Source organism: Malaclemys terrapin, chromosome 3, assembly GCF_027887155.1.
Source record: "Malaclemys terrapin pileata isolate rMalTer1 chromosome 3, rMalTer1.hap1, whole genome shotgun sequence".
Lineage (NCBI taxonomy): Eukaryota > Metazoa > Chordata > Testudines > Emydidae > Malaclemys > Malaclemys terrapin.
The window spans coordinates 106,878,376-106,893,548 of NC_071507.1; the positions used below are offsets into that span (position 1 = coordinate 106,878,376).

Sequence of the window (15,173 nt, forward strand, 5' to 3'; positions counted from 1 at the left end):
GTCTGAGCCCAGCCACAGGTAGCTTTTTGTGCCACCAATAGAGTGTGTTGATGTTACTATAATTTGCCAGCTTTTCGGGGACAGTGTTTGATATAGTTAGGAGGAGCTTCTGTTTTGCTAAGAGTTGTGGCTAAATTTAAGTGGACAAAGGGGTTTGTTGTTCAAATTAGGGATATAAGTGTGTGTGGGTGCTGTAGATGATGAACTGCACAAAGTTTACAAAAAATGTAACACACCAGTCAAAATATCTCAGGTGTGATTTTTTTTTTTTGAGATTTCTTCAATGGAACACTTCTTACATATCAGGATAATTTTAGAAAATCACAGACATGTAAATGATTAATTCCAAGTTTATTTTCTGAAAGAAAACTGCTTCCTCAGCTACAGAGAAGGAGTAAGATCCTGTCAAAGACAAAACAGTGACATAACCTTGACTATGGTGTCCCTATTGTTTCTCTATAATAATTTGTCTGATAAATAACTTCATCCATTATACTTCATGGGTAAAACCTGCTCAGTAAAAATGCAGATAAGGAGGTGGGGTAATCCATCCAAAATCAGTTGATGTTTCTGTATGCTTTGCCTTTTTTTGTTTTGTATGTAATTTGCTGCATTTTTTTAGCCACTATAAAAATATTTTTGCTTTCTTTCCTTTATCTGTCACTCTTATAGTTACCTGTACATAATCTGCCACATCCTTTTAGATTGTTGGCTTTTGTATGGAAAGGATGTTATTGGACTAACTAGCAGGAAAAGGTTAAATTCATATGATGATGAGTATTTTCATGATTAAATACTACATAGTTTTAAGTACTCTCTATGTAACTAAAAATACAGACATCTACTGACAAGATGTGTGAATACAGGGCTGGCCTTAGGTTTTTTGCTACCCTAGATGAACATCATTGCATGCAGTCCCATTCTCTATCCTTTCATTCATTTACATCCCACTTTTAATAGAATTGCTTAATTTAATATTTTAGCATGCGTTTTTTACATTACTATGTCTGGGTTTATGCTTCTCTTTCCTTTCCTTCACTCCCTTTTCTTTATGTTGACTCTATGTTGGTGCATTTTTTTCTCCCACTCTCTGTTTATCCCTCCAATTTATTTTTCTAGTATGAATAATAATTCTCTCTCTCTGTCTCTCAACCCCGCCCTTCTTTCTTTAACATCTCCAATGCCTTTTCTACCTCTTTTTGTAATCTCTCTTCCCTCCCTCCCCCCCAATGTCAGTCATGGCCAAAACAGACTTCCTCCTCATCTCAAGGGTAGAGTGGAAGGTTTGGCAGCTAAGATAGCTGAGGTGAAACTTGTGATGGAGGCAGATGGCTGGCAGATAGGGAGTAATCAGCTTTTCTTGGTTAGCCACATGAAAGGTCAACCGTATCCTTCTCTCACTCTTCAGAGATGGATTTCTAGAAATCAGAGATTCTAAAAGTGTGTTTGCCTTTGTAGCTACATGCTTTGCCCCTGTCTAGGGTTGGGCCTTCCTGCTTCCTTCCCTCCTTCTCCAACCCCTTTCACAACCCCTCAGGATGACATTTAGTGGCATTATGTAGACAGACCAGATGCATATTTAAATGTCATGTTCTTATATACTGTCCTTAGGTATTTAAAAAAAAATTACTTAAAGGAACCCTATCAATCTAAAATTGGTTTGTCTTCGATTTTTTTTTTTATCTGCTATTCTTACAAGTAACACCTGTGATAGGGGTTCTCAACCTGGGGTTTGTGAAAAGGTGTCAAGGGCGCTTTCGCCACTGTGCCCTTCCTAGCTAGATAGGAAGGGAGTCCCAGGATTGTCTTGCTATTGAAAAATAGGGTAATGGCAAGGAAAAGGTTGAAAAGCACCGAAATAAAATATTTGTACTGGAAGAAATCAGAGGGGAAAATATATATTTTAGTTATTGTTTTTTTGTGTGTGTGCGCATCTGAAATCTCTTTCTGTATAGTTAGTTCTACTATTTCCCCCTGTGTAGTTAGTAACACCTCAATCCTGCAATGAGCTTCACTTTGGCAACCCCCTGAACCCACATGGAGCCCAACTGACTTAATAGGAGCCCCACACAAGCTCAGGGATGTACCTATGTGGAGCTCAGTGCAGTATCAGGCCTGTATTAAGTTTGCTGTGTTGTCTGTGTGGGTTTTTCATTCATCCATAAAGGAAGTGAAACCTTAAAAGTATTTTGCAAAACCACAAAAATTGACAGAGGGATTCGAAGGGCGGGAGTATTATCTGAAAATACTTTTAACTACGTTTTTGAAAGTGGACTAGATTTCAGGTTGACTCTGTCCCTTTCATAAGAGTTGTTTATTAATAGAATTTTTTCCATAGTTTTATAAGAGCTGTCATCTTAAGAGTTGTCAGTTGTTAAATTTTATCAAGTCTGTCTTTTCGGAAGTGATTTTCTTTGCCAAACTTTGGCACACTGTTCATGGTAAAAAGGAATCCCAGACAGGCATTGGCACCTCTAACATTAATATTTATATTCCTTTGAGACATGTTTTGGTTCTGCATTTCATTTCTGCAGATCTTTCAAAATGTATTACATTGACATATCATTATGGAGTAGTCCTGTTCATTGAGGTAGTTTTGAATTTTATTGTGTGGTGAATATATACGTATGGTGCTTGTTTTAAAAAGAATGTTGGAAGTACAGATTTCAAGCTGTCCAAATACAAACACTTATTTTAACATGAATGATCTGTTCCATCTGGTATTTGTTAGATTTAAACAAGACAATGATTAGATGACGAATATCATTTTTATATTTCACCATATAGTGTAAACTGATAATGTACTAAACTATTTTTATTATTGTAACATTACATATTATATATACTTAAAATTATGTTCTCTGTTTTTATTTCTAGCTTGACACCTTTAGAAATAATCTTGATCTAGCTAAAGAAAGTGGAAATGATGAGGTAATTATAAACAACACTTATAATCCTGAGGAAAAGAGCCCCCGGTTTACAAAAAACAAACTAAGAGACAAAGCCTCATTTGCAGAAAAAATAAACAATGATGATGTTAGTGGAGAAGAAAACAAGCAACCAAAGTCTAACAAGAAGAAAAAGAAAGCAGTGTTACAAGAACAATTTAATGAGGAGGAAAAGGTATCTGAAACTAAATTGGAGAGTTTTGAAAAACAGATTACTGATTTGCCAAAGAAAAAAACAAAAAGTAAATCACAAACAGATGCATCTCGTCAAAAAGGTAACAACAAGATAAAAAGTACCTTGCATGAAGCGAGAGATGTTACTGAATTAGAAGAGGAAGAACAGCTAATTCAAGCCTATCAGCTGCAAGTGGCTGAGGATGAGGCAAATATAATTAAGAAGAAAATAAGAAAAAAACTTAAAGAACAGATGTCTGAATTCACCTCCAGTGTTCAAAGCCAAAAAGTTGTATTGAACAATGGAGTAGGCAAAAAGAAGAAAGAAGTGCCATTTGTATCTGAAGCTGAAACAAGGTATAGTGGTAAATTGTAATCAGTGCATGTATACAACAAAATGGTTGATTTTTAAGATGGGGAAAGAATCCTGTGATAGAGCTGCAAGAATTTTTTTTAACTGTGAACTAGCCAGATGATTATATGTTGGGGGGAGGGAACCTCTTCCCGCATATACACAAAAAACCCTTCTACTGCATGATCTAAAAATGGTGCCAAGATCCATACTAATTTGTAAGAACTTACAAAATTGAATGAATTTTTTTTAATGTTGCAATACTACATTTAACCTGCCAGTTATTCACTGTGGACTCCACTCCTTGACTGTGTGGCCTTTGGCTCAACCTTGATTAAAATCAGGCATTAATAAAATATTGTCTCAAGTCAAAACTACTTATACACTCAGCTAACAGAATGCATCATTCTTTATTATATTTTATTTCATGTGAACTGTGTATCTGATCCTGCAAAGATCTTGTTTAAATTTATGTCACAAGACTACTTGTGCAAATCCCCACGTGAAAATATTTTCGAAGGTAAGACTTAGGATAATAAAATGGAGAGAGAAATTAAGGATAGACCATTCAAGAATGTGTGCCACCATTATCACTGTAATAGCTAAACAAGACAAAATATATTTTTGATGGGATTTTGAAGATGGAGAGCAAATGAATTTGAGAAACAGGAAGAGGTTGTTTCAGAAGTCAAGTCTTTTTAGTGGATTAACAACAGAAATAGTACGTACTTGCTGACAGTGATGTGTGTTGCATTACAGTTCGATGTCCCTTGCTGAACTACAGCATAACCCACTGGAAAATAATACCAGAAAAAAGAAGTCATCAGGAAGACTGCTTGCATCATATTTTAAAGATGAAATGAACACAGAGGAACACAAGGAGGAGGAAGATGTGGAAAAACTGAAACCTAAAATAAAGAAAGCAAAAAAGAAATCCCCAAAAGGTTTGTGCAATCAAAATATTATAGACAAAGTTTTTCATATCGGAAGACTTTGCTGCTGCTAAGTTCCTTTGCTGTTGCTTATTCCTATCAGTGAGACAAAGGTGGTTTAGAATATTATAAAAATATTCAGTAGCAAAAAACTGTTAACTCAGAGTTAATGTTGGTTGGTGGTATGTCATCTTGTTGCAGAGTGTTGTGTTAAGCAAAACTCCAATTTCTGAAAACCAGGAATTGCCCAGTTACGGTTGCCCATGCAATCTTAACTCTGCCCTCTTTCAGTACTACCCATTACGTCCCATTAACACACACATCTTTACTCTGCCACCCCTACAGTTTCTGAAATGTACAAGCTCTTCACCTTCATTCGTCCTTACCCACAGGATTCTATCTAAACCATGTCACTGACCCATTCACTGCATCCCCCCTCTCCACCGTTGTACCTAGGCCTCCCCACTGCAGTGCATCTCCTGATGTCTTCACTCACTGGTTTACAAATGTTTCTGTTGCTGTTATTTTCTCCTTCCTATAACTTGACTCACATTCCGTGCTTGGAGTGAAGGATAACTGTGTTACAGTGGAATAGTGTTGGGATGCAGGGGGATTGGGGTGCACTGGCAGAACTGGTGGGTTCAGGGAGGTTGGGGTGCACTGACAGTGGTGAGATATAGGCAGATTGGAGTGCAGGAAGGTTGGTGTAACTGGCAGAACTGGGAGGTGGAAGAGGATTTGGGTGCACTGGCAGAGCAGTGGGATGCGGAGGGGTTGAGTTCCAGAGGTTTGGGCTGCACTGACAGAGCTGAGGCTATTGGAGAGGTTGGGGTACACTGACAGAGCTGGGGGGTTTCCATGCATCCTTTACCTGATCCCCCAGCCTCTCTTGCCTCCCCTACCATCCATCACCATGACCCCTTTTCCCTCACTACAGTCCTAAACCAAATCTCCAAATCTCTCCCCCAGTCCCCCACTCCTCCATCCCCTAATGCCCCTCCCCTACCCTCCCAGGAAGCATTCACACATCTAGTCTCTTCCCACCCCATAGACTTTAATTACATTCCCCCAAAATAATTTTGACACCCATGACTCACAAATTGTAGCAACCTCCAGCCCCTCAGTCTAAAACTCCTTTTGTCTTAGGTAGGGGTTTGTGATTGATTTATCCTCAGTTATGTTGAACTGAATTGTGAGTTCACAGCCATGGGTCTCAGTGAGGTCTGTGGTTCATCCAGTCATAATTGTCTCTCAGTTTAACAGTACAAGGCATCAAAAGGAAACCAGTTTCTTGGGAGGGCCTGTAACTCAGGAGCCCCTCTGTCAAATGACCCCAAATGTGGTCTCCCACCTTGTGAGGCATAATAAATTTAAAAATAATCTGATTAGCTGTTCAGATGTTAGACCATTTACAAGAATCGAGCTTCAAAGCATGTAAAATGGTGGGACTGGAAAACCTCTAACCGTTTTTCTGTATTGGTGCATGCGCAGTGTAAAAAATGTACATTTTCTTAAATGCTGTTCTCAGTTTGGGTCCCCCAAAGATTTAGTGGGTGCTGTGCACTGCCTTGGGTGAAACTTGACAGATTGAGACCATTTTGCTCTGCATGACATCAGTAGTTTAATCTCTAGCTCTTGGCAAAAGAAATACCCACTTAGAAACTTTTTAAAAAATGGCTATTTTCCCCGGAGCATATATCTCCAGAACCCCTGTCTCAAATGACCCCCAAATTTGGGTCACTAACCCTACCATGCACTCACATGAGGCACACCAAATTTCAACAAAAAAAAGAACAGGAGTACTTGTGGCACCTTAGAGACTAACAAATTTATTAGAGCATAAGCTTTCGTGGACTACAGCCCACTCTGTAGTCCACGAAAGCTTATGCTCTAATAAATTTGTTAGTCTCTAAGGTGCCACAAGTACTCCTGTTCTTCATTTTGTGGATAAAGACTAACACGGCTGCTACTCTGAAACCAAATTTCAAAGAAATCTGACTAAGCATGTTCACTGTAGAGCAGGGGTTCTCAAACTTATTTGCACCGTGACCCCCTCCTGACAACAAAAATTAACTACATGGCCCCAGGAGGAGGGGACTGAAGCCTGCGCGCCTCCCTCCTCCCCCACCAAGCCCTGCTGCCCTGTGGTAGGGGGTGCCAACCCCTACCGCCCTGGGCAGGGGGGCCAAAGCCAAAGCCCAAGCCCAAGGGTTTCAGCCCCAGGCAGGGGGCCTGTAACCAGAGCTCTATCTCCCAGGGCTGAAGCCCTTGGGCTCCAAATTTGGCTTCAGACCCCAGCAAGTCTAAGCCAGTCCCCGTGACCCCATTAAAACAGGATTGAGACCCACTTTGGGATCCTGACCCACAGTTTGGGAACTGCTGTTCTAGAGGACTTAGAACAGAGGTGGGCAAACTACGGCCCGCGGGCCACATCCGGCCCGCAGGACCATCCTGCCCGGCCCCTGAGCTCCCATCTGGGAAGGCTAGCTCCCGGCCCCTCCCCTGCTGTCCTGTCCCCCTGTAGTGATGCCGCTGCATGGGCAGGGTGTCTGGCTCCGGCCACGGGGGCCGGGGCTGCGAGCTTCTGCTGCTCTGAGTGGCATCGTAAGAGGAGTGGAGGGGCTGGATAAGGGGCAGGGGGTTGTGGGGGGCAGTCAGGGGACAGGGAGCAGTTGGATGGGGTGGAGGTTCTGATCAGGTGGTCAAGGGATGGGGGAACAGGGGGGGTTGGATAGGTGTGGGAGTCCTGGGGGGGCCTGTCAGAGGGTGGGGGTGTGGATAGGGGTCGGGGCAGTCAGGGGACAGGGAGCAGTGGAAGTTGACTGGGGGTGGGGTCCTGGGGGGCGGTTAGGGATGGGTGTCCCGGGAGGAGGCTGTCAGGGGATAGGGAGCAGCGGGGGCTGACTGGGGGTGGGGTCCTGGGGGGCGGTTAGGGATGGGTGTCCCGGGAGGAGGCAGTCAGGGGACAGGGAGCAGGGGGGGGTTGGATGGGGGGGGAATTCTGAGGGAGTCAGGGAGTGGGAACTGGGAGGGGGCGGGGGCCAGGCTGTTTGGGGAGGGACAGCCTTCCTTACCAGGCCCTCCATACAGTTTTGCAACCCCAATGTGGCCCTCAGGCCAAAAAGTTTGCCCACCCTGACTTAGAAAGGTCAACCTTTAAACAAATGATGTGATGCAGCCTTAACTGTAGTGCTGCTCCTGTGCCATTATAATACTATAAAATAGCTAAGGAGGCAATATGGCATATTTTCTGTTTCCTAGTTTTGGGTTGAATTCATGGAGAATTAAATGGGTGCACCAAATTAAAAGCCATAAGTGCCTATTATAGTCTAGGGGATGCAGCTAATTGTGCTAAATGATCTTGTGCTGTTCTTGCAATTTGGATAGTAAGGTATTTTTAATCACATTATATAACCATTCAACAACATATTGTTTAGCTATTGAAATCATAAAAGACAATGGGCGTACATACTGTAGTTTATTACTGTGGATAATTACTTGTATATTGAAGTCTGAGGGACGAGCCTATGCAAATCAAGAACAAGAGTTGTGGTTCAGTAATTTTTATTTGGTAATAAACACTGGCAGAGAATGCTTGTATTAAAATATATATGCATATAGACAAACATGTATAATGCTGTAAATCCACTGACTTTATTTTAATACTCTATTGCATAAAGAACAGAACTAAATATAATTAGCTTAATATAAAGTTTGCTGTGAAAATGTGATAGATTTTTAATCCTTATAATTTGTCACTAATCTCTGTTTGAAGATCTTTTTGTTTCTTTGTTTCTTTGCTTCTAGCATTAGAAGAAAATACAGAAATTGCTGCAGAAAATGTACAGGAAATGAACAGTCCAGAAGTTTGTACTCAATCCAAACTTTCTTTTGATGACAGCCTTGTGTTAGGGGTTTACATCCATCGAACTGATAGACTTAAAACTGATCTCATGGTTTCGCATCCCATGGTCAAGATTCATGTGATTGATCAGAAAACTGGTTTGTATGTCAAGAAAGAGCATAGGTGAGTTTACTGATTTGTTTTCCCCCAGCCCCCTTCCCAAAACACCCCAAAACCCTTCACGTGCCTGCTTCTGTGGGAAATAATTACTTAAATAAGCATATACATACATGTTTAACTTTAAGCATGGGTGTAGTCTTATTGACTGCAAATCCCCACACAACTTGCATACTTAAAGTACACGTGTAAGTGTTTGCAGGAATGGGGCCATTGTTTTCTTTCACTTTTGGAGCACATGTATTATCAGAGTAGCAGTGTAGCTGATCAGACACATATTTGCAATGTGGCTGATTGACTCTTCTCCCAAAACAAAGAAAGATATGGCAGAATCATTAGAAGCCTTGTTGAGAATAAGCAAACAAACATATTGATGCATGAATAAGAGATTTTTTTGCTTATTGGCAAAACATCCATAAGAATATTGAAATGAAGTTGAGTTCTCCATTCTTCTTACTGTTTCGCTTACCTATTCCCAGCTCTGCTAGTAATTCATGAGTGGCCTGATCCAAAGCTTATTGAAGTCAATGGGACTTGTATTGGCTTCAATGGACTATGGATCAGGCCCAATCAAAACGCTTGATTATTGGGATTTGGAACTCCAGCTCTGCTTATTGCCCTGTACATCATCAGTTGCATTAAGATCTCCAGTGGTTATTAAATATTCTTTCTAAAATAAAGAGAATGGCCGTCTTGTACTCTTTTTGTTTACAGTAGTTGAAGTAGGCATAGTATTTTGTCCTTTGCTTACTTTTTTGAAAAATATTGACAATTGCATTTGGTTGTTTTTAAACAGCAGCCGGGCGGTTTCATCTTTTTATGAACAAGAGCGAGTGGAGCACATTCTTCCTATTATGACCCAGCCTTACGATTTCCGACAATTTAAATCAACACTTCCAGAATGGGAGGAACAAATCATATTTAATGAACGTTTTAGTTATTTCCTTCAAGATGCTGAAGAAAGCCCCAAAGTAGTCCTGTTTTTTGAGGTACAGATGAAATAGTTTACAGTAAATTTTTCAGGTTGCAGGTTTCTGACCATGTATTTCTGGCAGCACTTTATTTATGATTTACAGTTATATTGTTGGAATACCATAGTTTTTTAAGAGAATATATATTATGATGGAGATTTTAAAAAACACTCAGCATTGGCCAGCTGTTCTCTCATTGAAGCCAATGGAAGTAAAATTAGGCCAATACTAAGCAATTTTGAAAATCCCTCCCTCAGCAAAATTGTGTTCTGGGTAATAAATAAATATTTTGGCGAATGTGTCTTATTGACACAATCAGAATGCTACCAGGAAGGACTGAAAGGGGCATGCCACACTGGGAGCTATGATACCCTCTCATTGAATTAGCACTTCTTGCTGACAGACGGATAGGGCAGGGTCACTGTGCTTTTTTGGGTTTCTAACACCATCAGTCAGGGGCTGATAGTGGCTGCCCCCTTAATGCTGCCACGTCCTACTTGTATACGTAAGCAAGGCTAGCCAACATGTAGCCCACAGATTTTTTGCATGTTTGCCATAAAAAAAAAAGTAGACATCTGTTTCTTTTTCATCATTACTCACACAGCAATAACTACCTCAGTCTCAAATACATTTATGTTTATAGGAAAAATTGTAAAGCATGTTCCGAACATGTTTTTGAGCATAACTGTAGCCGGTATTTATAGACTTCTATATACAAGAGAGTTTATATAGTGTTAATGTGGAAATGGAGACCTAGTACAATCAATAATTTTTTTTATACCCCTATTATATGTTTTTCTAAATACATTGTGCATTTGCAATCTAATAATAGTGCCAGATTTTCCTTTATGGTCTGCAATTTTCATAAAATAAGTACATTCAAAGTACTAAGAGAGGATCCTGGTGGTTTATCACAAAAGTGATTCCAGTAGTGTATAGAGGCTCTTCATGGAAACCGTTTTAAAGTTTGAGACAAAATCTTTGTCAAATGAAAGCCTGCATTTTCTATTGATTTCACTGGCATTACTTAGCCACAAATCCGAAGATGGATTGTAACGCTAATATTATGCGTGCCATGTAAAGTTGCAGAAGTGGTCGGATATGAGGAGATTCTGGTTGCAGACCAAGAAAATCAAGAGAATTGTATACTAAAATGATGAAGCTAGGAAAAGCAAATGATCTTTTTGACCACATACTTCTATCTGGGTTAAATGTGCAGTCAGTTTGGGGACACATAAAGGGTTTGTGAAGAGTTGCTTTTGTTCAATTGTTTATAAAAAATATAATGAGACTGATGTGAAATAAGAAACTTTAAAAAAAATGACTTATGTTTGAAGATCATAACATTGATGTGGTGATATGTATGTTTAAATATCACTTGGGGTAGATGTGGACACTGGATAGTTAGTAAATTATATTTTTATAATAAGTAAAATGAGAATTTTGTTTAAATCCATGAATCCTATCTAAAATACCTTCAGTAGTAGTTATTACTTCCAAGAAGTGCATTCTCAATGGTAATGTATGTATATATTCTAATTAATATCTGCAGATCCTTGATTTCTTAAGCATGAATGAAGCAAGAGCCAACTCTGAAGTGCAAATTAAGGAAAGTGGTTTTCGCAAAATCTCTTGGGCATTTCTAAAGGTATTGTGAACTTAAACATACAAAAAAATAAAAACAAAAGAAGACTAAAAAGCCTGCATAAAGTATCTAAAAGAAATTGACAAAGCCAGTTTTTCACATAAACGAATTACTTAGTGGGAAACTTTTTTAAAACAAAAAATTTTTAAAAAGTATTTTAAATTACAGGTATAGAAGAGGCAGATTCAGACAGAGCTCATGCTATTAAAAGATCATGTAGATATACAGAGAAAATAGGTGTGGCAATAGAGAAAATTGATATTTCTCAACTAAATGAACAAAATGCGTGGAAAAATGCATATTCTTTTTCAAGCGTAGCTCTTGGCAGAAAAATCAGAAGCTTCTGAATAAAGGCTAATCAATTGATAAATGTCATGGGTGGCTTCTCTGTACACCTGGGACCAGAAATATTACTTCAAGAGCAGTTAATGTCTTCTGTTTAAGTGCTATTCAAAATTCTAGTGGAGCTTTTAGTTGAATCCAAATATTGAGGGGGCACTGTGGGTTTTTCCACCCTTGAAATAATGAAATTGCAAGATTCATCTTAATCCTACAAAAGGGGAAGCATCCTGACAAACAGTGGTCCATCTCCTGCTCCTAGTAGGCAAAAAACTAACTTATGGAAAGGATAAGTTCCAGAGCTCACTTATTTCCTCTAACCCTAAGTCATGCTATGCTACTAGGGGATGTTTACACTACAAGTGCTACAGTTGTAAAGCTTTGCAGCTACCCCGTTGTAATGCCTTAGCATAGACACTTGCTACAGTGACAGGGGTTTTCCATCACTATAATAAATCCATCTCCTTGAGAGGTTAGGCAACTAGGTTGATTGAAGAATTCTTCTGTTGACATAGTGGTGTCTATGTAGAGGCTTAGGTCGGCTTAACTTCATCTCTCGGGTATGAATTTTTCACTTTGGGGAAGGTGGGAGAGCTGCTACGCCTTCTGTCCTCCACCAGAAGCGCCTTCACTGGGACATGGAAAAAGTGGGGGCAGGAGCAGGGACCTAGCAGCTCTTTTTGGCACTGTTCATTGAGACTCACTGGATTTCTGCAACTGTTAATCACATTAAAAATATAATATTTTGTCTTGAACAACCACCTTAAAACAAAACCTTTTTTTGACTTTTCCCTCTGGAAAGGAGTTGAGGTTGCAAATATGGATTCTTTCCCAAGAACAATATATTACACATCTACTTCTTGTGAAAAATTGTAATAAATTCATGAGTGCCCTTTTTCTCTTGGGAAAGACAAGGTAGGTGAGATGATCTCTTTTATTGGACCAACTTCTGTTGGTGGAGGGTTTGAGTTTCACAGAGCTCTTCTTCGGGTCTGGGGAAGGTAATCCGAGAGTCTAAGCTAAATATAAATTGGGACAGATAGTTAAGGGATTCACACATTGTAGGAGACCACTTAAAATGAAGTGGTCAATTACCGGTTAGCAGGCAGTGAGGTGTGTTACAACTTGGAATGATGAACCATGAAACTTGTTGAGTCCATGGTTTGTGGTGTCTATTAGAGATATGAATTTAATTTCCTAGGCTCACCTTTTGAAGGTGCTGTGCAGGTTTCCTTTGAGGACAAATATTGAAAGATCAGATATGGAATGATTGCTTTGTGAAAAGTATTCATCCACAGGTGAGAAGGTGTTTTTGTCTTTTATCATTTTTCTATATGAGTTTATTCAAGAGCTTATTGTCTGATTGTCTGGTTTTATCCCCCATTGGTGGTGCATTCGATGCACTGGATGAGGTACACTACTTTTTGAGATAGGCATGTGTAGGACCCAGGAATCTTGAAAGTTGTATTGTGGGAAGTATTGATGGTTGTAGTGATGGAGACATGTCTGCAGGTTTTGCATCTGTTGTTCTGGCAGGATCTGGTGCTGCTTTGAGTTTTGTGTTTTGGGCTATGGGGACCTTGCTTCTGATGATGAGCTTATAGCAAGGTTGGGGGATTGTTTGAAGGCCAGAAGAATGGGTCTGGGAAAGATTTTTTTTTTTTTTTTTTTTTTTCAGGATGTGGTCCCCATCAAATGTGTTACGCTTATAAGAGCACACGGAATCTTTTTCAAGGGGATATCGGGACCCTGTGGAGGTTTCACATGAGGCCGCTCCCACGGACTGGGTAACTGCAGACAAAGGGTAATACCCGGATCCCTGATACCTCCCAGAGGGCACTAAGCGGTGCCAACAACAGGGAGAGAAGGAATACAAATTCCATTGAGAACAAAGTTCTCTGGCTAGCCTGACAGACACTAATGCAGCATGGGGAGAGCCAGGAAAAGTGGGATGGAGCATGGACTGGGAGGCCCTTAAATTACAATTGCAGCAGAAGGAGGTAGCAAGCATAACCCCTAATGCTCCTCCTTTCCCTCCTCCTCCAGAAGACAACTAGGCAGGCCTGCTGGACAGGGAACTCCTACATTATGTAGGAGCACAGCAGTGGAGGTTCATAGGTAAGATCACCTGGGTCCCCGGGGGGGTGACCATGTATTTATGTCCAGCAGGGTAGATATGCTCCTACGCTAGCTCTAATTGACACAGGAGCCGTTGTATCTTTAATAAAATCCACTCCAAAAGCCTAATGGGGAGAAATTGTCTCGAGGAAATTGTACTCCATTTGCTTATTTTGTTAGCTTTGAATTAGTAAGAAGAAATTGCTTTGGTTTTAGTCTTTGTTTTACGTGCTAATGATTGTTTTTAGAAGGATAGAAATTTTATGGCTGTAATTCTTGCTTTTGAAATTATTTACTGATTTGTGTGTGAGTGAAGAATATATGGCATGCTAACAAAGAAGACACAGGAGGTGCTAGTACCGAAGGGCCGGATGGTCAAGAGGGGAGTGGAAAAGTCGAGAGGCACCAACCTTATTATCAGAATCACCCAGATGGCAGATTGATGACCCTAAAAGAAAGGCATACGCCCCAAGGACAAGATAAAGAATGGAGCCAGAGGGACGAGATAAGAAACAGCTGTGGATACTCCCAGTAACAACCCAAAATAATGCTGATTGACAGCAACCTTGACTACCTCGTGATTAACAGCTCTGGTGTGACACAGCAAGGCCCATAGACTTGTATGGGAACTTATTACTATAAAAGAAGGGTGTATTGCCATGGGACTTTGGGTTTGTTCTGCATCAACATCAGAGCTTCGGACGCATCCAATAGAGACCTAGCTCCAGCTCCTCCCCTCCCTCGTGTGCAGTTTCAGCTGTCCACTGGAACTGACAGAGCAACACTAAGGACTGGTAACTATAAGATCCAGCTGCAGAACCTTTTGAGGGTGTGTGTGTGTGTGTGTGTGTGTGTGTGTGTGTGTGTGTGTGTGTGTGAATGGAAGCAGATGCTGATTTTAATTCTTAAATTGTACTCTCAATAAACACGGCGTATTGCCTTATCCCCTTGAAAAAAATTCCACGTGCTGCTTATAAATATAACATATGGGTTGTAATTATGTGATGATACCCTGTATGGGTTCCAATGTGGGGTGACAGGTGACAACTAGGGGTGTGCGGTCAATAGGCTTTCTTTTCTTTTTTTTTCTGAATGGAAGAAGGTTCTTCTTGAGTATTTGGGTGGCCCTTTCCATGATGTGATCTACTTCTCTGGTGGAGTGTCCTTGTTTAGTGAAGGCAGTTTTAAGAATCTTTAGGTATGGATCCCGGACTTTCTCTTCGGAGCAAATTCTGTGGTATCTGAGTGTCTGGCTGTAAATAACAGATTTCTAAGTGTACCTCGGTTGGTAAAAGTGATCTGTGAGTTTCTTGTATATAGTTGTTTGTAGGGTTCTATTGCTGAAGCTCATCATGGTTTCCATGAAGCTGATGCAGGTATGGAGTATTCTAGAGAGAGTTTGATGGATGGGTGATGGTGGTTGAAGTTGTGATGGAAATCTATGAAGGAGTTGAGGTCGTCTGTCCAGAGGATGAAAATATCATCTATGTTTCTCAGGTATATCATTCACTTCATGATGCATTTTTTTCACAAATTTTTCCTTGAGGTGTCCCATGAAGAGATTGGCATATTGGGGAGCCATCCTAGTATCCATGGCTGCTTCCATGGTTTGGACAAAATGTATGTTTGTTAGGTGTGAAATTGTTGTCGGTGAGGGTGAAATGGATGAGTTA

General features: G+C 40.3%; 1 protein-coding gene across 4 annotated transcripts in view; it reads left to right on the plus strand.

Annotated features, from left to right (window-relative positions):
• The window catches only part of AHI1 (Abelson helper integration site 1), a 185,800-nt gene that overhangs the window by 20,081 nt on the left and 150,546 nt on the right, over positions 1–15,173 (plus strand). For all 4 annotated transcript variants that reach the window (XM_054024126.1, XM_054024127.1, XM_054024128.1 and 1 more), the window contains exons 4-8: positions 2,878–3,479; positions 4,234–4,418; positions 8,214–8,433; positions 9,224–9,416; positions 10,951–11,046. In XM_054024126.1, coding sequence (XP_053880101.1) covers positions 2,878–3,479; positions 4,234–4,418; positions 8,214–8,433; positions 9,224–9,416; positions 10,951–11,046 — 1,296 coding nt within the window. The remainder of the gene's footprint in view (positions 1–2,877; positions 3,480–4,233; positions 4,419–8,213; positions 8,434–9,223; positions 9,417–10,950; positions 11,047–15,173) is intronic.